The 22,054-nt window shown below is 40.3% G+C and overlaps 1 protein-coding gene across 2 annotated transcripts in view; it reads right to left on the bottom strand.

The window, feature by feature from the left end:
* The window catches only part of cacna2d2a (calcium channel, voltage-dependent, alpha 2/delta subunit 2a), a 223,336-nt gene that overhangs the window by 17,689 nt on the left and 183,593 nt on the right, over window positions 1-22,054 (bottom strand). Inside the window, exons 15-25 of one of the 2 annotated variants that reach the window (XM_034300325.2) lie at window positions 17,988-18,037; window positions 13,683-13,772; window positions 12,153-12,218; window positions 9,821-9,895; window positions 9,649-9,723; window positions 9,432-9,503; window positions 9,185-9,256; window positions 7,622-7,683; window positions 6,297-6,373; window positions 5,149-5,163; window positions 2,676-2,736 (exon numbers count right to left, since the gene is read on the bottom strand). In XM_034300325.2, the coding sequence (XP_034156216.1) occupies window positions 2,676-2,736; window positions 5,149-5,163; window positions 6,297-6,373; window positions 7,622-7,683; window positions 9,185-9,256; window positions 9,432-9,503; window positions 9,649-9,723; window positions 9,821-9,895; window positions 12,153-12,218; window positions 13,683-13,772; window positions 17,988-18,037 (715 nt within the window). The remainder of the gene's footprint in view (window positions 1-2,675; window positions 2,737-5,148; window positions 5,164-6,296; window positions 6,374-7,621; window positions 7,684-9,184; window positions 9,257-9,431; window positions 9,504-9,648; window positions 9,724-9,820; window positions 9,896-12,152; window positions 12,219-13,682; window positions 13,773-17,987; window positions 18,038-22,054) is intronic. The other variant, XM_034300328.2, reaches the window with a different exon arrangement.

The following is a 22,054-nucleotide window of genomic DNA, read 5'->3' on the forward strand; positions in this document are numbered from 1 at the left end:
TGGGCCCAGTGTCCACAACAGTATTTACAACAAACACACTGCCACCGGCACCCGGAACAGAACGGGGTGCTTGGGGGCATAACAGAGACCGTTTCGGGGTGGTCCGGCGATTGCGAGACTTTGCCCCTTCCTCTTCCTGTCGAGTAGATCAGGATGACTCCTGAGGCGTAGGATCCAGCGTCAGCTTGGGCCGGGGTCCTTGGCGCCTCGGGAATGGGTAGCGTCTGGCCGAGCGGGAGCGCTGCGGAGGCTCAGGCTTTTGAATAGGCTGAGCAGGCAAAGGTGCGGGTTTAGCCGGCTGCTGCGTTGGAGCAGGTTTGGGGTGACTGGTAACACTTGCAGAGCTTGAGCGCTTCGGCAAGAAGTGTTGCATTGCCTGGGACGACTTCTGTGCAGCAGTAAAACGCTCTGCAAAACCCTCGACAGCAGGTCCGAACAGCCCCGTGGGAGAGACTGGAGAGTCGAGGAAAGAAACCTTGTCAGCCTCCTTGATCTCTGTGAGATTCAGCCATAAGTGGCGCTCTAACACCACTAAGCTGGCCATTGATCTCCCCATGGCCTGCACCATCGCCTTTGTTGCTCGAAGAGCGAGGGCAGACGTTGTCCTGCACGGTTTAGAGGGGTGCGTGACCTTCGCTCTCCATCCGATGGCAGTGGGCAGGCAGAGGTGTGCGGCCACTGACTCATCCAGAGGAGGCAGCTTTTCATAGCCCTTTTCGTCCGCACCGTCGATCATGGAGAGCGCAGATGAAACGGACGTGCGAAGGCGATCCAAGTAGGGGGCGTGCCACGATTTCGTGAGCCCGTCATGGACCACCAGAAAAAAAGGCGTGGCTCACTGACGAGGGGCCTGGCGGCGCCCCGGCAGGAACCATTCTTCCAGATGGCTGCGAGTGGGCTCCTCCGGCATGGACCACTCCAATCCCAGCTCCTCCACCGCTCTAGAGAGGACACGGAAAAGCTCGGCGTCCATCCCTGTTTTGGTAACGCTGGGATCCATAGACGGCAGAGGGGTGGGGTCGATAGAGGAGCCCCATATATCCTCCGCGTCTGACGCTGCTAGAGACATGCTGTCGTCTAGCAGTTCGTCCTCGAGTGTGCCAAACGAAACCATGTCACTCGCATCAGCCGAGGGACGCTGGTCCGGGCGCTCAAAGAGGACAGGAGAGTCCTCTCTGCACGGTGAGAGCGAGGCACGTGGGGCCTGAGCTGGCGCTCGCTCACTCGCAGACGAGCGCTGAGCCTCTCTGCCCCGAAAACGGGAGGGCGCTAGGGGTGGAGTCGCTCTCTGAAAAGAAAGTGATCCGAGCGCACAGAGAGGAGAGACTCATGCTCACGCAGTGTGAACACTCCATCTCCGTCAGAGCGGCTTCTGCGTGGGGCTTGCCCAGACAGGAAACGCACTCTGAGTGGCCATCATCAGCGTGCAGAGCGGTCCTGCACGAGCTGCAATGACAACGTGGCATTTGCAACAATGCCGCTTTGCTCTTTTAGGGGAAAAAAGGCTCTTTTAGCTCGCCGGATGGCGGCAGGGGACAAGCTGGTATCTGCGCCGGACGCTGGCGGCGGCTCGAAGATCGGGCGGGAACAGCAAGACGGCACAGGCGAGTCAGCTCTTGTTCGCAGCAAGGTGTGTCAACGGCGAGCGGCTTCAAGTCTCGTAGATCAGCGAAGAGAAGGTCGTCGACGCTGAAAGAGAATTGATCTGAGATCCTATGGCGCAATGCCCGCTTATATAGCCAGATGGCTCTGCCCATTCTGTCGGGCTTCCTCGCCATAGGCTCGTGCAGCTCCGCTGCCGAGCTATTGGTTCATTTTATTGCACTGCTCGAACCAATGGCCGTGCAGTTTCACTGCGTGATTGTAGGCTTCAGTCATCGGAGAAAAAGGAGTTTTCCCCCATAGTGTCTAGTGATGCAGTACGAGTGTAGTATCGAAAGGGAACCCAGCTATAAATAATTTGGTGAGGTTGGAAAACAGTTCAGTTTTCCACCTGGTTCCCATGTTTATTACAAAATCACTTCTAACTCCGTATACCCTGATGATTTCATTTTATTGGTTCATTTTTGCATCACCTGCAAAAGCGAATGGTGTGATGCATGTAAATTAGATGTATATTAGGGTAAACTGGAGTGTGTCTAATGAATATGAGGAAAATAAAGGACTAATGGGCAGGAGCTTGATTCCACGTGGTTAAAGTTGATTCATCAGCGTCACTCAAATCAACGCTCATTTTGATGTTGTACAACCGTTTCATGAATCAGATGCGGATTTTTTCATCATTTCGTGCATCCAACTCTGTGCTTGTTTCCACGCAACTTTGATGAATAAAGGCCATTGTCTTTTCCATGCCATGAAGAAACAGAAAGGTTGTTGAAGTTGTAGGAGCATTAGGATTAGAGGACCAGGGGAAATTAAGCTCTTATATGTTACTTAATTATAATCTCCAACACTTGAGAAAGAGAGAGACAGACTATACAGAATAAAAAACACAGCAATACACACCTGAAACACAATGTACACACACACGCACACACACATACACTCTTTGAATGATGACCGCTACTATTGGCTACTAGACACCTCGAGGACATAAAGAAGATGGTGTATGTTTGTTTACAGATAAAACATGGACAGATCAATCAAGGTGGGCTCAAGCAATTACGCAGAACTACCTTGGGGCTATCAACACATGTCCCTCTGACTCAAAAGTGTGTGGCAGCAGAGATTCAAAATCTGCAACAGAAAGGGGGCAAGATTATCCAGGGAAGCGGCGAGCTCAGTGAGCAGGAAGGAGAGTCTGGGAGAGAGAAAAAACAGCAGCTGCTCTTCAACGGGTGCAGGGACGCAGTGGGGAGACGTTACCATAGCAACACCGAGGAATCAAGGGGGAAAGACCAGTGTTAGCCAATATGGTGCCCCAAAACAGAGTCCTATCACTGGCCGTCGAAGAACACGCTGCAATTTCGCAGGCAAACTTTTGTGTGTTTTGTAGTGAACTCTGAAGCACAAATTGCATGCCAATTGTCAGTTTGTTTGCTGATGCTTTCGCATGTCGGAGAACTGGCTCAAACCTTCTCCACTGAATGAAACGAGTTCTCAGACGCAATTCCCACAAAATGGGGAGTGTTTCATTTCTGTTCTTTTGTATACAGGCATCAACATGGCCAACTTTTTTGCAGGAAGGTGGGTGAGGCGGGGGTCCTGATGGAGGTGTTCACTCCTCAGACTGGCACGGTGGACTGAGATTGTCTGGGACACAATCGAAGGACGTGCACTGCATTGTGAAAGGTGAGAAACAGGGCAACACATTCCTCCTGAACAACTCAATATTAACATTAAAAGTGATCTGTCTTGCTAAGAAAAGGTGGAGGCATTTAAATAACTGAAATCCCCTACAAGCTGCAATTGTACTGTTTAGTCTTATGTTAGCTGTGATTACAGTAGTGCCCAGGTAGTATCCCAACCACAGTGCCGTGCACATCCAGATCGGAATTTCTGAGCAAGTAGGTGATCCGTTGCCATGGCAGTCTGAGGGGTGATAAAGGGGCAAAGGAGTCAAGCTGATGGAAACACGGGGGGTGGTGAGGGGAGGTGTCACAGTAGGACGACAAACGATTCGGGAGCTATCACGCTCCACCACCAAGACAAGACGAGAGGACTTGAAGGAAAACCTGCTTTCACTTACTAAAATAAGAAAAATGTGCTATTTTGGCTGGGTTACTACTTTAAAGACAACATTAAATATAAAGGTGTCTAAACTAATGAATAAACTTGCTCAAAAGCCAAAAAGATCTTCTCTAATGACAGGTCTTAAACATTACTACTATCTATTAAAAGTTCAAAACACTGGCACTATTTAAAAATCCAGTACAAAAGGCATTTCATTCATATTTTCACTTTCCGTGATATTTATGTCGGTATGACGTGCAATGCATGTCTCAAAGATGTTGCAATGACGTCGCTTGATAATCGGAAAGACTTCAGCACAGCTTTTATGTCATCTGCTACTTTTCACCATCCTGGAGTATAATGTGTGATTTAAACCAGCCAGTGCTGTAAGGCAGCACCACCTCTTGGAGATGATTTAATAAATCTCTCTTTAATCACTCTCACCCAGTGATACACAGATTCGTCCCATGCACCTTTCCTTCAATGATTAACTGACATGAGCTCATTTCTGGGGTGTTGTTTAGCCAGGAACACATGACACTTTACAAATATTCCAGCTTGTCTAAAGGTATAAAAAGGCAGAATATAAAGAACGTGCATTAACAATGACCTGAAACAATGCTGTGTCAAAGTCTTTCCAGTTAGTAAGCGAGCAGTTAGCAAGTTAGCAAGTGTGCCATCTATGAGACATAATTTGAGGTTGGTTAGATGTGCGTGTGCTATCTGGCACATACTTTAACTGAACTACGCAGTATCAGAAAAGCATTTCTAAAATATCTGACAATGTACTGACTTTCCATTTCCAAATTCTCTAATCAGCTGATCATATGAAATACTCTTAAACAGTACTTTACATATTAAACAGTGCAAAACCTGAGAAATATTAAAAACCTACTAGAATCCAGTCTGTAAAATAGACAGTTTTACCTATTCTTACAGCTGTTCTACTTGAACAAGGGGACAATAAATTTCAGAGACTTTGCGCAATTCAGGGTGGGAATAACACAGAAAAGGATAGAGAGAGTAACATTGGAGAGATAGAAAGAGGAAAATTCCCCAGGGGGTGGTGAAATCCAACATTTTTTGTGATATGTGCAGAACATTTTTATTTATATTTATTTTCAGGATGCATGTGATAGAAATCTGAATATGGTTTAGCCAGAGAGAGAGAGAAAGAGAGAGAGAGAGAGAGAGAGGGAGAAGAAGGAATGAAAGTGTGAACAAGAGATGTGAGCGAGAGAGATGTGTGCGTGCTGCAGCAGGAGGGTGGGTGAGTGGAAAGTGAGGTAGAGAAAAAGGAAGGGGAAGAGGAAGAGTAGAGTCTTGAAGGCAAGGCCAGCAGGGGAACAGAGGAGGCAAGCAGGCTGAAACAGGTGAAGGTGGGTGTCAGCAGGAGGGGTGAGGACAAGAGAACAAGGGGACGAGGGTATAGGGGAATAAGGGAGGAGGAGGTGGACCAATATGGAGTATACTTGCCCGTGGTGTCTTTTACTGTGCGGATCCGTCAGAGAAGGAGTGAGCAAGAAAAGAAACAGGGGGAATTGGGTAGGAGAGGAGGGGGGATCACAGACAATATTTTATTCAATTACTGTTTGAATAAAAATATTGTTTTTTTTAAGAAGAAGGAAAATCAAGTGAGTCAAAAAGAAATGAACATGGAACTGAACGAAAAGCTAAAAAGAGCAAACATCAAACTCCGGCAAACAACATGGCCGAAATTTACACAAAGACATTTCAGAACACACTGCCACAATCACGACTGATGTAACATTAAAAAAAATTAGAAACACGTACGAGTATATGCTGAAGGAGGAGAGGAGCAACTGGGTCAAGAGAAAGAGAGAGAGAGACAGACAGAGAGAGAGAGAGAGGGAGAGAGACAGAGAGAGAGAATGAGAGAAGTGAGAGAGACCCACAAAAAATCTCCATCTCCAGTGCTGAACAAATGCCCATCATGGAGCATTATGTTTTATTGCATAAATGATTCCAAAGCTGATTACAGAAAACACAGTACAGTTAGCATTCCCAGAAATCATAAAATCATAAAAACAACTGAAGAAAAACACAACAATGGAAATCAGGGGAAGTGAAAAGTTTCTTTTCACACATCCCATACAAACAATATAAAGCGGTTAAAGTGCTTCAGAATCATCATCATGAGAGAGAAGAGGCGAGAGCAAAAGAAAAATAATGGTCACCATTATTTTCAACTTAATATAGTAACGCAATAAAACCCACAGCTTTCACCTTTCTGTCATTTTTTTTGGCAAGGGGTTTTTCTTTTCAACCCTGCGGGGAAAGAAAAATCCCCTCAGTACAGAACAGCATGAGGACAGGAAAAAGGGGGGGGGGGGGAGGAGTATGATAAGGAGGGGGGGACGACAGAAGAATATTTCCATTCTTTTTTGTCCCACCCCAATGTCTATGGAGAGGAAGAGAGGAAAGGAGACAGTCCTTGGACATTTTTCGGGATCCATGTTTGGGCTGGTGGTGCTGATGCTGCTAGAGGTCACCTGGTTGGGGTTGGGTTAGGAGGGTTAAGAGTAGAGAAGGGAGCCGGGAGGAATCACCTGAAGGAGACGGAAAGACAGACTCAGGGCTGTCTAGGTGTTTTTAATACTTACACTGGACTTGCAGGATCTGATCACTGAGATTGGCCCTGATGTGGTTCTCGCTGTATGTGGGCAGCACCAAACCCAAACTGCAGAACAGAGAACACAATCTGAATAAAGAACGACTTTACAGACCACAGCTATTACGTTCTGCTCACTACTTCAACTCAAAACAGCTTAACATGAAATCAGCCGTATACTGTTTGTAGAAACATATATTCACAAAACACATTCACTGCCTGGGATCATTCTGAGTGTGAGTGCAAATAGCAGATAATGCTAATGTGGCTAGAATATTTATATTTTAGACCTCTAATGCTTCCACTTTTTTGTACCTTTGTAACAGGTAGGATTTAAATAAATAAATAAAAATACTAAAATTACAATGTTGCTTTCACAAAATGGGCCTTAGAAAAGCATACGTTCCTCACTCTGAAATGCATGCACTTCAAAAATTACATCTTAGCAAGTGAAAATATCTAATATAGTGAAATGAATCTAGCATTTCCTATTATATAATTTATATTTACCAAATATAAGATTATTAAACCTTTTTCTAGACATATTTTACTCATTTCAAGCTTGAAATAAGCTTGTTCTATTGACAAATACATATATTTTTCCTAATTTCAAACATCTATTTCTAGAAAGAAGCAAATGTAAAGCTCGACATGAGAAAAAGCATCGATTAATCTTCTATTTGATTCACAATAATCTAAAAATAAGAAATATTAGATAAATTTAGTCCTATTCAAGATGGTTTCACTGGTTAAGATATCATTTTTTGCAATGCACACACTTTTACTGTTTGTCATCTACACTCAGACATCATTTTGTCATTCATCTTCCTTAACGCTTTATCCTAGTCAGGGTCGTGGTGAACTCGAGGTTTGAGGTGGGAACACACTCTAGATGGGATGCCAGTCCATCACACACACACAAACACACACACACACACACACACACACACACACACATTCACACCTAGGAGCAATTTAGCATAGCTAATTTACCTTCTAGCATGTTTTTGGGAGGTGGAAGGAAACTGGAAGATCAAACCCGGGACCCTGGTACTGTGACGTAATTTCCTGTCCCTAACTACATAAAAATAGACTGAAACTGAAAATGGACACCTTGCTTGCTTTTACAGGTTTTTAAACACTTTTTTCCTCATGACTGGTTCTGGATTGTTTTTAGCTCATGCTCTAGAAACTGTTTTGTGAAACAAACAAGCCAAGGTCTTCTCCTATAAGTGGACTGACGAGATGATGGTGATGATGAAGACGTGGTGATGATTATTGAGCAAACCAGTTAGATAATAGCGTACTTGTCCTCACCTGTAGTCTGTGCCATCTACTGGTGTCCATATGTAAGTCCTCATGACCTGGTCAATGTAACGCTGTAAAAAGGAAAACAAACACATTTCACAAGCCCTCACACATAACCATGCTGACTTCCAATTAGAGATGGCATGACACCACTTTTTCTTTTCTGATACTGATACTGAAGCCTTTAGTATCAGCTGATATCCATCCTATATTGTTTTCTTTAAAAAATACCAAGCTTTATTTTTTTTTTATCTGAAGTTGAACCATTTCACATTATATTGTAAATATAATGACTATAATAAAGTATAACAAAAACCAACCAAGTCTCTTTATATGTAAAAAATTCCAATTAAAATGATTTAAAGAATTCCAAACAAAATATATTTCTTTTCCAAATCCAATTCCAATCTTTGCCATTTGTTACAGAATTTAATATCTGATATATTTTCTACACAATTTTTTACTCGTATTGGCCCGATGCTCATATTGGGAATCAGATTGTTGCCGTCTGTACTTATAATACAATATTTCAATGACCAGAGATCACTCTTCCTTTTCCTTATGTACCAGACTGGCATTTCATTCTAAACTAGTGGATTTTTTCCTACGCACTCATTCCCTAGCTGAGCTAATAGCAAATACTAGCAAAGTCGTCACCTCATAACCATTACCTCAAGTGTGTATCCTATAAAAGGAACCTGCTATATCTCAGTTATCTTTTTTCCAATACTTGTTTTGCCCAGAAAGTGGAAGATTAGGAGTCAACGTTTTAAAAAGCACTCAAAAACTTTTACACTCCTGGCAAAAGACTGCATTATTTAAAAATTATAAGGGAAAAAGCAGCACCACCACAGAGAGGACGCTGATGTGCAGATTGGGTAACAAATTTAATACTGATTTACTGATATTCGGCACTGCTTCACTGCTAAAATCGAACTTATGAATTGTTGAACTTTTTTCAACCTTTTCAAAAATTTTTAATCTCCTGATTTCAGGGCACAATGGTGAGTTGTTTGTGTTGCCAAGCCCTGATGGAGCCGTACCCTAATTGCAGCATAATGCAGACTGCAATGTGGGAAGCGTGCCTCGCAATCTATTGAAGAGCTGGTGTCTATTAACCCTGACACTGCAGCTGTGAAGCGGGCAACTGACGAGAATGCAAGGCTCACAAGGAAGAGAAGGACAGATTCTCAGTGATGTGAGAAAAGGCAGAACAGTAGAGAGTCACACAGCGAGGGGACTCTTATTATATATATTATATATTTATATTTATTATAAAGACTGAGCTCACAGTCACAGGATGACTCCATTAGTTTGGAAGGAAACTGCCCCGGCTGTCCCTCACTTAATCACAGAACCACATACGTAACCCACCATTTTCCATCATACTTCAAGTAACAGCATAATATGAAAACCAACATTAAAACAAAAAACTCATTAAACTTCATTTTTAATACATTCATTGGCATTTGACTTTTACAATTCTACATTAATGATGTCTGTAATTACTTTAAATGGATGTGGGTGTGTCTAGTGGAGCATGTCAGTTTGGATTATGTGTAGGTGCCATACCTTGTCAACAGACTTAACTAATGTCTTGAATTTCTTCTGACCAGGCTTGCCGTCAATCATCTGTCGACGGATCTGAGACACACAGAAATAGTAGGTTGATTTTTACAATTTATTTTATTCCGTTTAATTTGCCAACCAACTCATGCAAACAAAAAGCTCACACAGAAGCACATCCTAGAAAATTAAGGGAAAATAATAATAATAAAAAAATATGTGGATGTCGCTACAACGCCGCATGCATGTTTACCTCCTCCTTGGTGTCGTCTGCCAGCTCTGCATCCAGGAAGTCAAGTGTAACTGGTTCTCTGAAATTAATGATCTGAAAAGTACAGATGAAGTTGCCTAGCAAAGTCAGTTTATTAAAAATAATAGTACCAAATATCTTTAAAGGAACACGCACATCTATTTACAACATTATGCAGCATTAAGATACTTCTCTTCCTTCCTGTTTTTCTCCTTCTTACCTTAGGTTGTAAGTTTGGGTGCAGCAGAACATAGCCATTAGGGTCTATGGCAAAGGTGTAACCGTTGGCTCCAAGCTGTGTAAACAGAAAACAAAATGCATTCACAATGTAAAGCACTGTACATATATGTTTGTGTGTGTGTGTGCATGTGTGTGTGTGAGGTATCGCTTACTTTATAACGTGGCGTGAGCTGCTTAATTTCACTAAGTGCAACATCTACACCCATGACTCCCAGAATAAGCTGATTCTGCAAAACACAATAAGAGAAAGCTATAAATGAGAGATGAAACTATAATATATTTAGCCACAAGGTGGCAGAATTGATATATGAAACAACACATGCACAAAAAAAGCAGGACCGGGGCACCATGTCTCAAATGTCCTTCGTCGTCAATGTCATACTATAATCAACAACCAATTCTTTGCATTTCACATGGAAAGATTCATTATGCTATGTTAATGTTTGATATTCTGGGCTGAGAAACAGAGCTGAACATGTTAATATATGTTATATATATTAAGATATGTTAATATGTTAATAACCTGGTCACATAATGTGACATATATCATATATTGTCATGCTCTTATATATTGTCTTACTCTTAATTCCAGTGCACTATTTCATTATATATATATATATATATATATATATATATATATATATATATATAATGAAATAGTGCACTGGAATATATATATATATATATATATATATATATATATATATATATATATATATACAGTCAGGTCCATAAATATTGGGACAGTGACACAGTTTTGGTAATTTTGCCTCTGTACACCACCACAGTGGATTTGAAATGAAGCAGTCAAGATGTGACTGAAGCGTAGACTTTCAGCTTTAATTCAAGGGGTTTAACAAAAATATTGCATTAACCGTTTAGGAATTACAGCCATTTTTTACAGAGTTCCTCCATTTTCACAGGCTCAAAAGTAATGGGACAAACTAATATAATCATAAATATTAGGAATTATTTTTATTACTTGGAGGTAAATCCTTTGCAGTCAATGACATCCTGAAGTCTGGACCCCATGGACATCACCAAATGCTGAGTTTCCTCCCTTGAGATGATTTGCCAGGTCTTTACTGCAGCCATCTTCAGTTGCTGCTTGTTTGTGGGTCGTTCTGCCTTCAGATTTGTCTTCAGTAAGTGAAAAGCAGCTCAGTTGGGTTGAGGTCAGGTGACTGACTCGGCCATTTAAGAACATTTAATTTCCAAGCTCTTGGGCTGCTTTCACAGTATGTTTTGGGTTGTTATCCATCTGTACTGTGAAGCGCTGTCCTATCAGTTTTGCAGCATTTGACTGAATCTGAGCAGAAAGTTTAGCTCTGTACACTTCAGAATTCATCCTGCTACTTCTATCAACAGTCACATTATCAATAAACCCCAGTGACCCAGTTCCATTGGCAGCCAAACATGCCCATGCCATAACACTGCCTCCACATGTTTGACGGATGATGTGGTATGCTTTGGATCATGAGCCCTTCCTTTCCTTCTCCATACTTTTCTCTTCCCATCATTCTGGTACAAGTTAATCTTGCATCAGAACTGGTCAGGCTTTTTTTTAGAGGTTTTTTAGCAAAGTCTAATCTGGCCTTTGTGTTCTTGAGTGTTACCAGCGGTTTGCATCTTGAGGTAAACCGTCTGTATTTACATTCATGAAGGTGGCTCTTGATTGTAGACTTTGACAATGATAGGCCTACCTCCTCCAGAGTGTTCCTGACTTGGCTAGATGCTGTGAAGGGGTTGTTCTTCAATAAGAAAAGAATTCTGCAATCATCCACTTTAGTTGTTTTCTGTGGTCTCCCAGGCCTTTTGGTGTTGCTGAGCTCGCCAGTGCATTCCTTCTTTATAAGAATGTACCAAATTGTTGATTTGGCCACTCCTAAAGTTTCTGCTATCTCTCTGATAGGTCTGTTTTGGTTTTTCAGCCTAATGATGGCCTCCTTCACTTGCATCAACACCTCTTTGGACGGCATATTGAGAGTTCCCATGAACAGCTACCAAATGCAAATTCAACACTTGGAATCAGCTCCAGACCTTTTATCTCCTTAATTTATCATGATATAAGGAGGAAACAGGCCACAGCTGGCCATGAAACTGCTTATCAGTCAATTGTCCCATTACTTTTGAGCCTGTGAAAATGGAGGGACTCTGTAAAAAATGGCTGTAATTCCTAAACGGTTAATGCAGTATTTTTCTTGAAGCCGTTGAATTAAACCTGGAAGTCTACACTTCAGTCACATCTTGATTGCTTCATTTCAAATCCATTGTGGTGGTGTACAGAGGCAAAATTACCAAAACTGTGTCACTGTCCCAATATTTATGGACCTGACTGTATATATATATATAATGAAATAGTGCACTGGAATATATATATATATATGATATTTTTTTTAAATGCATACATATTAAAAATGCTAATGAGTGAAAATCGTGCTTTTTTCTTATTCTGAGTGATTGATGAAAGCATCAAGAAATAACCTTTGAGTCCCCATCAGTAGTAAGATTGAAGACCGGCATCGTCCCAGTAATGACCAAACCCAAGCCCTAGGGAAAAAAAAAATACAGGAGATAAATCTTACTCTGAATACCAGCAGAACGCTCAGAAAGACAAATGCTGATATGGATTGAACGGAAATGGATCTTTCCCAAATTGAGCATATTTACTTTTCACAGTGCATTGACTACATACACAAACAAATCACAAGGGGTCTAATGGGAGTTAATACACAAAGCAGACAACAGCAAGTGGAAAGATGCTCATAATCATAGTGAGCGGAAATGGAGGTTGGAAGTAAAAAAAAAAAAAAAAAAAAACAGGAGAGGACAGCAAAAGGGAAAAGTGTAGAAATCACATAGATGCAGAGCTCCATTATAATGAGAGTACAAGCAGAAATGTTTAAATGGCAGTGAAAACAAATAAAAACCATGTCGTTGAAATTATGCACTTGTGGAACAGGATGAAAAACAAAAGGTTTCAGCCAATATGATGATAACTCCAAATGTGGCGGCTCATGTAAGAGTGCAACTACTCTAAATATTGTCCATATCTGATCCGCTTATTTTCCCAGAGGTAATGTTCCCGCCCTGCAAGTCCCTGATAAGCAGGTTTTATCCGTTCTGTTTCCGACTGATTCACTTCTTTCCATTGCGCTACATTCTAGTACAGATGTAAAGATTGACCTGAATCAAATGTTTAATATTTAGGAAATGGCTGCACTAATTCACAACCGCATGTTGTATAAAAGGTGATCGTGGGTGAATTAATACAGGCATTTCTGTACAGATAAAATCCGACCACACACTTATCTGTTTCTTTTAAACTATTTTTTACGTGTTATCAAATCAATTTTTGCACTGTAGATTTCTCTGTCCACTTTTTTCCCGAACTTTCGAACTGTCTAAACAGAGAGCAAATGTCGAATAGTGAAACATCAAGTAGTATTGTGAAACAAGTTTTATAACAATAAAAGTCAAGAATAATATTATCGTAAGAGTGAATTTATCAAAGAGTGAATGAGTCCATTGTAAAGCAATATACATTCTCCTTCTCTTTTTCTTTCAGTGTGTTTTTTCTGCTTACACTTTTATTTTTTTTTTTCAATGTCAAAAATAGTCAAATTTTTATTATAGTATTACTAACAGGATTTCACAGTATTGTATAATATTGAATCTCTGTTTATTGTAGTGCATTGTTTCTTTAAATGCATCTTCAGATTACATTTTAGATCCTATTGATTCATGTATTGATTGAGTAGTATCGTCTCAGAAAGGAAGCTACACTACACTCTAGGCTGGCGGGAACCTGAGGAATACTTGCGAAAATGCTGGTGAATTTCAGTTTTCCTATCTGGCAAGAGCGGTTTGATCATTCTAGATCAGGAGCCAATCGTACCTTTCCATCTCTACGCTCTTTTTTTAATCTAGTATTCTAGGATTATATTGTTAGATGGACTTTTCAGGCAGAGTAAGTAACACTGAGATAATCATGATACTGCTGATCTTCCTCACCAGAGCATCCTGGTACACGTTGGTCCACTGAACTTGCTTAGCCCGGTTGCCTGCTAACACCATCGGCCTTCCCAGAACATCTAGATACTCCTGATGAGAAAAAATAAGCAAATAAATGAGTTAAATGCATAGATAGGATTTAAAAATACCCTTAAAAATATCTGATTTAGTACTCCAGGATCAGAGTAACAATTAATTTGCCTCAAAGCATGTAAACCAGAGCATGGCACAGTGGTGATAATGATGATATAATCTAATAATATATTATGTATATAATAATATAATAATAATGATGACATAATATAGTATAGACATAATACACTTCTTTATAGAGAAATACTTTCACTCAAAGTTGTAAATTCCTTCAGTTCAGACAATTGTTTGCACTGTAATTGAACTGTAATTGTCTGAACTATCATATATATAATATGATAATTACAGCATGAATCAATTAATGTCCTTTAATTGATATTATTTCAGTAGCAAAACTGAAAAAGAAAGTTAACTAAAAAGTTTGTCAAATTAGGTCCTTATGACAAAAACAGATACCTTGAAAACCTGTTTAAATTTCCATTATACCAGTGTTCACAATTTCACAGAGAAACACACAATCTGAATAGTACATTGTGAGCATCCATGAATTAAAATTCTGTTTTTTTACCCATCATATAAAAAAAAAAAGCAACACTGTTTGCTAATATGTAGCTGTGAGTGCCATTTGTTTGGAAGTGTATTCAAATAAATATATCTTCTGTCTTATATAAACTCTGTTATATACTCTGCTAGCCTACACTGACAGTTTCTCTGTTATGTTGCTACATAATGATACAACTGCACTTGTGCGTGACTTTGGAGGACGAGACTTTGGAGATATGTTTGGTTTGAAGACATGAGACTAAAGGGAGAGGGTGGATGAAGGACAACACTGTTTACAGTGGCTTTAACAGTGTTTTCACACTTGTACAACACTTGAGTCCATACCCAGGACTGATTCTGGGCTTGTTTAGGGGGCGGGGCTCATAATCACACGTTTGTTTTCACATAGAAGAATTCTTAATGAACCATGGATAGATTATGCAGTTCTGTATGTCACGTTTGTGCGTGCTGGTTTGCAAAATTGTAGGCACGAAGTTCTCCCATTTGCAGTTTTTTATTACTTTCCTGTGGTACTAACCCTAATGCAGTGAAGAAACTTTTTGGATGCATGGCATGTCATCCTGCAGAAATACCTGCAAACCAGTAGCCGCTGTCCTATATGACTATTTGCACCACAAAGGTGGCTAATTACAGTGCTCTAGTCCTATGAAAGTCTGGTTTTATATATCAATAAAGTATTGTGTTTCCTCTGATAACCATAACAACCCTTTCTCCACCATCATTAAACTTGAAACAGTAAGTAACGTGATAAGTTGAACACTTCACTAAACATGACAAACTCTCTGGACAAACAGCTTTGTGTGAAAACAACCTAAGTGTACCAGTTTGATTGCCTTACCACCATTATGTGAACCAGCAGTGAGAGACTCACTGACCCTAAAGGCAGGAAACAGTGCCGTGTGCATATTAAAGCCTTAGAAATAGCTCTTATTCCACTTTATATATTCTTATTCATGGTTGGCACATGAAGGTGATGAAAGGCGTGCCCTACTCTATTATTAGCTCACTAAAACACTGTTTAATGCCCCACAGGGAGATCTTTCATCAGACAGGATGACAGGTAGACTATCAGACATTATCGTGCAGCAGAAAGAGACAGGAAGTAATCTTTGTCTCTCTTTAATTTGGAGACATTAAAACAGATGAATGACAGTCGGTGGAAAAAAAACACGAGAGACAGATGTAGAGAACTGTGACACTGACAGCTGCAATCTATGATTATAATAGTTCAGTGTTTTAAATGTTGTTGTGATTTCAACCATATATTTTATGTAGAATTTTGGGAAAATATGAACGTGTGATGATTTAAAAATGTTGCCATTTGACAGAAATAAGCCGAGCTTCCACTGATTTGTTCACATTTCTAGATGGTGTGCAATGGTTGGGCAGCATGCTCACTGCCCCATGTAGTGCCATGGAGTTATTGGCACCTAGTGGTCAAAAACAGGAAATGCAACAAGCGCTAATAGTGGTCACCTGGGGCAGGAATCACGCTGCCCCATGCCCCGTGAAAAGTTCACATTTACACGCCTAATTGTGTTAGTTTAAAAATACTCCAAATAATCTAACAAATTTTCACAAACAAAGACAAAGTGTAAGTACAGATACCATGTATATAATGTACAGAACAATTTCTGTTGTAAGATATATCTCAAACATTGGGAGACGTAACCAGTGTTTATGGAGTAGATAATGTCTGTACATTAGAAATGTGTGTGCACCATGGTTACCTCGTTTCTTACACAAAGGCAGAGAAAAAGAAAAAAAAAAGTCTCCCTATTCCAGTATATGAATTTTTTGGGCTGTGTGGCTTTCGAGATGTAGAGACGGACTGGAAATTTTGCTGAGACCTGGCAGCCCTGGTTAATGCTAACGGGAACACACTTGCTGTATTTGACACATTTGAACAAAGTTATGTCTAAAACTGTACAAATCGAGCTGCTACAGTGTATTCTGGATAACTGTACGTTGTAAGCTCTCAGCTGCCTATAACGGGGTTATTCTAAAAATTCACTAGCATAAGTCAAGTGTGATAGCCTCTCGACTTAATTTTGTTTGAGGCTATGTTGTATTTAGTGTTGTCTTACCCCACCAAAATCTATGGTTACGAGCTGCTGCTGTGAATAACTGTATTCATGCTTTGGATCCACTTTAACTGGAAGTACAGAATAGTTTCAAATCTTGTCATTTCGTGTAGTCTAGCTATAGTGACAGCGTGGTTGGAGTTTGGGGGTATCCTCTATGATCACCTTCCTCTTAGAATGTCTCTACTCTAACACTGGCTTCACAACACTGTCATTTATAGTAGCCTGACCTTCTTTTGCATCTTAAGTTCAAGCCATGTTGAGTCATCTGTGATGATGTATGAGTCTGCTTCAAATTTGCCCCCACAGTTCTAAGGTTAGGTTTTCCAGAATGGCTCACAGCAATGTAAGAATATTTCAAATATTTTAACATATTTTTTTCTCTACTGACTCATCAATGCTACTTCTTTAATTTTTAACAAAAGGTAACATGCCATAGCTTTAATATAAAACAGCCCGTGATGGGACATAATACGCAATAAAATTTAATTAATAATTTATCTCTTGTTTGCCTGCAGTTAGAGTAAGTCTGTGTGTTAAGAAGTAAAGGAATCAATACAATGTTCACACAGCGTTTAGCATTGTCCTGCTACAGGCTACTGAAGGAGTCTGTCACTTATCTGTTAAAATGAAGTACCTCGCCTTGCATAATATACTTGCAATACAAAGTAAATTACATTACAAAGGAGAGGAGAGACGCAGCGTGAAAGTAGAGAGGGAAAGAAGAGGAGAAGAAAACCAGACATCAGCGGCGACTAACTCTTCTGCCAAAATCTTTCAAAGCCCAGTAGTGAACACGTCACTGGCACTAGCTTTGTGGCTGGTGATGTGTGTAGGCCACCAAAGTAACAAAATGTGACAGTAGAACAGGCAGTCATGAGGTGCACAGGTGTGTTTCTCCTACACACACACACACACACACACACACACACACACACACACCCTGTCACGCTCACACCTGCCTCAGCTAGGCTATTAGAATAAGTGGCAGGTCTCTGAATAAAATTACACTCAGTCTAATGAAACAGCTGACAGTCTATTCACGATGCTGATTAATGCGCCTGAGGGGAGGTTAGTTCGGTCGGGGGGAGGAAGAGAAGGGAACGGAGTGTATGTTGTAACATATGGAAGATGGGGAAAGATAGTGTTAGGGGCTGTAAGCAGAAGAAGGAACAGAATGTGTATGTTTTGAGAGAGAGAGAGAGAGAGAGAGAGAGAGAGTACCACACTGGTTAGTGGGTGCTACTCAATAAGCAATGAGATAACGTTATCCCTTCAGGGTTAGAGGTTGTATATGTCTCCCTCAGTTAGATTGGATTTGGAGCTAGAACGCTTTAAATCACTAGACTCAAAATAGCTAAAAAAGTCATTTTACTCTCTATTACTGTGTATTGAAAGACTTTCATAAAATCACCATAAATATCACAAAAGCACATAAATCATAATGATGAGGTCTGCACTGGAATAATATCTTCTCTCTGTGTGTTTAGCTGACCAAATTATTCAAACATACAGCCACACACATGAACGCACACAAACAAGCACAAAAATTGTAATGGCCAACCTGTGTGTTGATTCTGATCGCTCCGATGGATGGGATCTCATAGTAGTATCCTGTTGAAAAAAAAAAACAAAAACAATAAGCAATAAAGTGAATGAAAAAGACAGGGATGCATCAATACCAGTACTGGTATCAGGTATCGGTATGGTCCTGGAAAAAAACGCTTTGGGAATTAATTATCAAAACAAAGCAGACTGCAAACTGTGCTCTGCAAGAAGAGGTACTACAGAATCTTTCTACAATGCAAGTAACCTGATTCAACATCAGCTTTTTTTGAAACAGTATCTCTATTAGAGAGTGCAAGGGCGGTTGACGTGAGCACACCGTGCAGTATCAGTGAGCATTAGGTGATGTGAATTGAAATGTGCGCATGGACTGGTGAAGTGAGCGTGCAGAGAAACTGTCATGTATGAGAGTGCTTCATTTCTGTGAGCACTGAGCACTGAGATGTGTGCTCGCTTTCCCATTGCTCCCATGTGCGTCTACAATTTATTGTTGCCATTTTGCGCGGGTTTTTAATGACCACGCTCGCTGATACTGCTACTGGTCAATCGCCCTTGCACTCCCTATTAAAGATGCTGTCTGAACACAAAAACATCTTAAACGTAAATCTCAGCATGAGGAGGTTATTGCTAACAGCACATGACAGCAACCACCATAAACAAAGCTGAATGCTGAATAAAAGGTTCCGTGAGTCTTTGTTGATGAGAGAGATCAGAGGAGAACGGCCCGACTGGTCTGATCTTACAGGACGTCTATTGTAACTCAAACAAGCACTCTTTAAAAAAAAGACCAGGCGATTTTTTTCTAATTTCACATGTCCATTTTGGGTGAGCCTGTGCCCATGATAGCCTCAGATTCTTGTTCTTGGCTGACAGGAGTAGAACCCAATGCGGTCTTCTGCTGCTGTAGGCCATCCATCTCAAGGTTTGATGTTTTGTGCATGATGAGATGCTTTTCTGCTCACCACGGTTGTAAAGAGTGTTTATTTGAGTTACTATATCCTTCCTGGCAGCTCGAACCAATCTGGCCTTTTTCCTCTGACCTCTCTCAACAAGGCGTTTCCACCCACAGAACTGTCACTCACTTAATGTTTTTTGTTTTCTGCACCATTCTGTCTAAACACTACAGACTGTTTTGTGTGAAAATCCCAGGAGATCAACAGTTTAAGAAATACCCCAGCAAGTCCATCTGGTACCAACATCCATACCACAATCAAAGTCACAGAGATCCCAGAGATTTTTTTTCCCATTCTGATGCTTCATGTGAATATTAACTGAAGCTCTTGACCTGTATCTGCATGATTTTTTGCATTGTGCTGCTGCCACATGAGTGGCTGATTAGATAACTGCATGAATGTGCAGGTGTACAGGCATTCCTAATAAAGTGGACGGTAAGTGTATTTAACTTGACATTAGCCAGTTTAGGTAGCATGTAACTGTAGTATCAGGGATAAATGGGGTTTCTCAATATTAACTCGCATTCAAGGATCTTATTTAATTGTGTGAAGTGTTCTACATTTCGCACAGTGTCAGTATTTGACAGAGTGACAGCATGATTGTAAAAGAACGAATGTCCTTCTTGATGTCTTTTGTTTCACACTTTACTGACTGCAGTTCAATTGACTCTCACGTCTAACAATGGCACTGTGTGTGTTCGTGTGTGTGTGTGTAGGTCATTGAGCATGCTGAAGCTTAGGATTAGGCTGATTAAACGGAGAGCAGAGACACTAGCAGGGTCAATAAGCCCAGCTCGGTAGGTTATTAAGTGAGGAGTGTTTGCACAACGAGCTGCAAAATGGGTGCACTAGCAGCAGAATGTTAATAACTAAGAGATGTCCATCAGCCTACATGATGAGATTCTCCTTCTTTCTGTCACACACACTTACAGATAGAGCTTTATAAAAATACTAACTAAAGCGGCGTCGTATCTCGTTTCAGGTCTAAAATAACATGTCCCAAAATGCCAGCTGTCATGTCACAAAATGAATAGCAAAGATATTAGAGGAATTCTCCAGCATTTTCCAACCTTATCACTACCTACAGCATGGGCAGTGTGATTAGCACAGGCAAGAATTCCGATATTTACCTGTATTGAGCAAAGAAAACATGTTTACTCCAAATTCACCTATTATAGGCTGTCAATAAACCTTACATGAATACCCAAATTCCCAGATAACTTATATGAATATAAAAAATAAACAGGAGAAAACCTGTATTGGTCCAGGGTTGCAAAGTATTAATCTTGGAAAAAACTACATAAGATCTGCTTTGGTAGGATGTTCTCTCTATAGTAATCATAATATTAACCTTATTATTAGCATGCTTGTGATTTTGAATTTGCCCCGCATAGATATGTATGTATGCATAGATATGTTTCAGTGATTATATGCAAGTTTAAAATCAAAAGGTTTTAAAATTTTCTGTGGCATTCACAAAAACAAAGTGTATAGAGAACAGGCGGAAGTGCTGCCTCATCATTTGACTTGAAAAGGCAGTTGATAAATTAGTAATCAATAATAAGTTGTCAAGTAAGGAGCATTTTTCATTTCTCACACTCATACATTTTTTTCTTTATCATTTATGCTCATAATGCCATCAAGCACATTAAATCAAATCTGGAAGACAGAAGGAAGGCCAGTGACCTCTAACATGTAGCAGAGGTCAATTCTTTTTATGCAGCTGAAGCCTGGCAGCCCTGTACTAACATAATGCACGTCACAATTCGTTATCTTCGTCTGCTATCAAATGGAACTCCATTCAAAATGCAATAATATTAGGCAGGACTAAATTAGACTAAAAAAGAAGAAGAGAATGTGAATGGGGAACACATTAAAGTGAAACAACACGTCAGACACCAACCATCTAATTCAGGATGTGTACAAAAGACAGGAGGTAAGAAATATGATTGTGATCTCCAAACTGAAATCCGTTCACTACATATTAAATACAGAGTGTTACGTAGTGCTGTTTAACCATACTGAAATTTAGGCTCCTCTTTTATTTTGTCCACACAGACAACTGGTAAAGTTATGACAGTCTTATTAAAACAGCAAACATATGAAACCAGGCAAGACAGAGGCACTTGAGATGGAAAAGTATGAAAAGTCCTATTCACGGGAGTCTAAAAGGGCAGTGTGTCCTCGGGAAGTTAAAAGGAAACCAGTATGCGTGTAACCCTATTGCTTTTTTGATATGTCCGGTTTTGTCCCTATTTGAGAGTGTAGTCTGTGTAGTGACAGAGTCTGATCCAGACACTTGCTAAAAATATCAGCCGTATTCAGTGAGGGTGGCACGTGTAATAAAATGTCTCCTCTATGAAAAATTCATGTATTCAGATGGATACTAATTAACACGGCACATGGAGAGGTCTTTTACCACTTTTCATGTCTGCGACACTGCAACAGGATCGCATGATCGTATCATGAGTTTATTTTTTCATTATTAAACCGCACTTATAATATTGTAGAAAACACAATAAACAGACAACTAAATAGACAATTTATGGCCATGTCCTCTGGTTAACTTTCTCTTTTTCTTCTAATGACCTTCTAATGACATCAATTTTAAAAAGCTTCCAAAGTGACCATCATGTCATTACTTAAGAGTTTTAGAACGCTGCTGATTAACATATATAATATAACTTTACTGTGGAATGCTTCGGAGATGCTTTCAGTAAATAGGTCACAATGTTTTTCATCATCCATGTTCTCAGAATTTCTCAAACGTACACCCATGGAAGCAATATTAATGGCTTGTTAAATAATTAGTTGTGGCAATGTTTCTGTTCTCCTGTTGATGGCAGCTCTTAAGCCACTTGGTGATAATTGTTCTTGATAAATGTGTTCAGTGGCGTTTTGAATGAGACCGGACATTCACCCATGACTCAGCCACCCTATTCATTTGTTTATATTTATAAATAATAGCAATATGTATTTAGAACAAAGCCAGTTTCCCTTGCAAGGGTTTAGTCCATCCAAGACTGCTCTTTGCATCGAAAGGCATTGCACCTGCCCCCAGACCTTCATGAGCCTGACCATGTTATGGCTGTGGCTTAGTAAACAGGCACTA

The sequence above is a fragment of the Pangasianodon hypophthalmus genome, chromosome 2 (assembly GCF_027358585.1).
Source record: "Pangasianodon hypophthalmus isolate fPanHyp1 chromosome 2, fPanHyp1.pri, whole genome shotgun sequence".
NCBI classification, from domain to species: Eukaryota; Metazoa; Chordata; class Actinopteri; order Siluriformes; family Pangasiidae; genus Pangasianodon; species Pangasianodon hypophthalmus.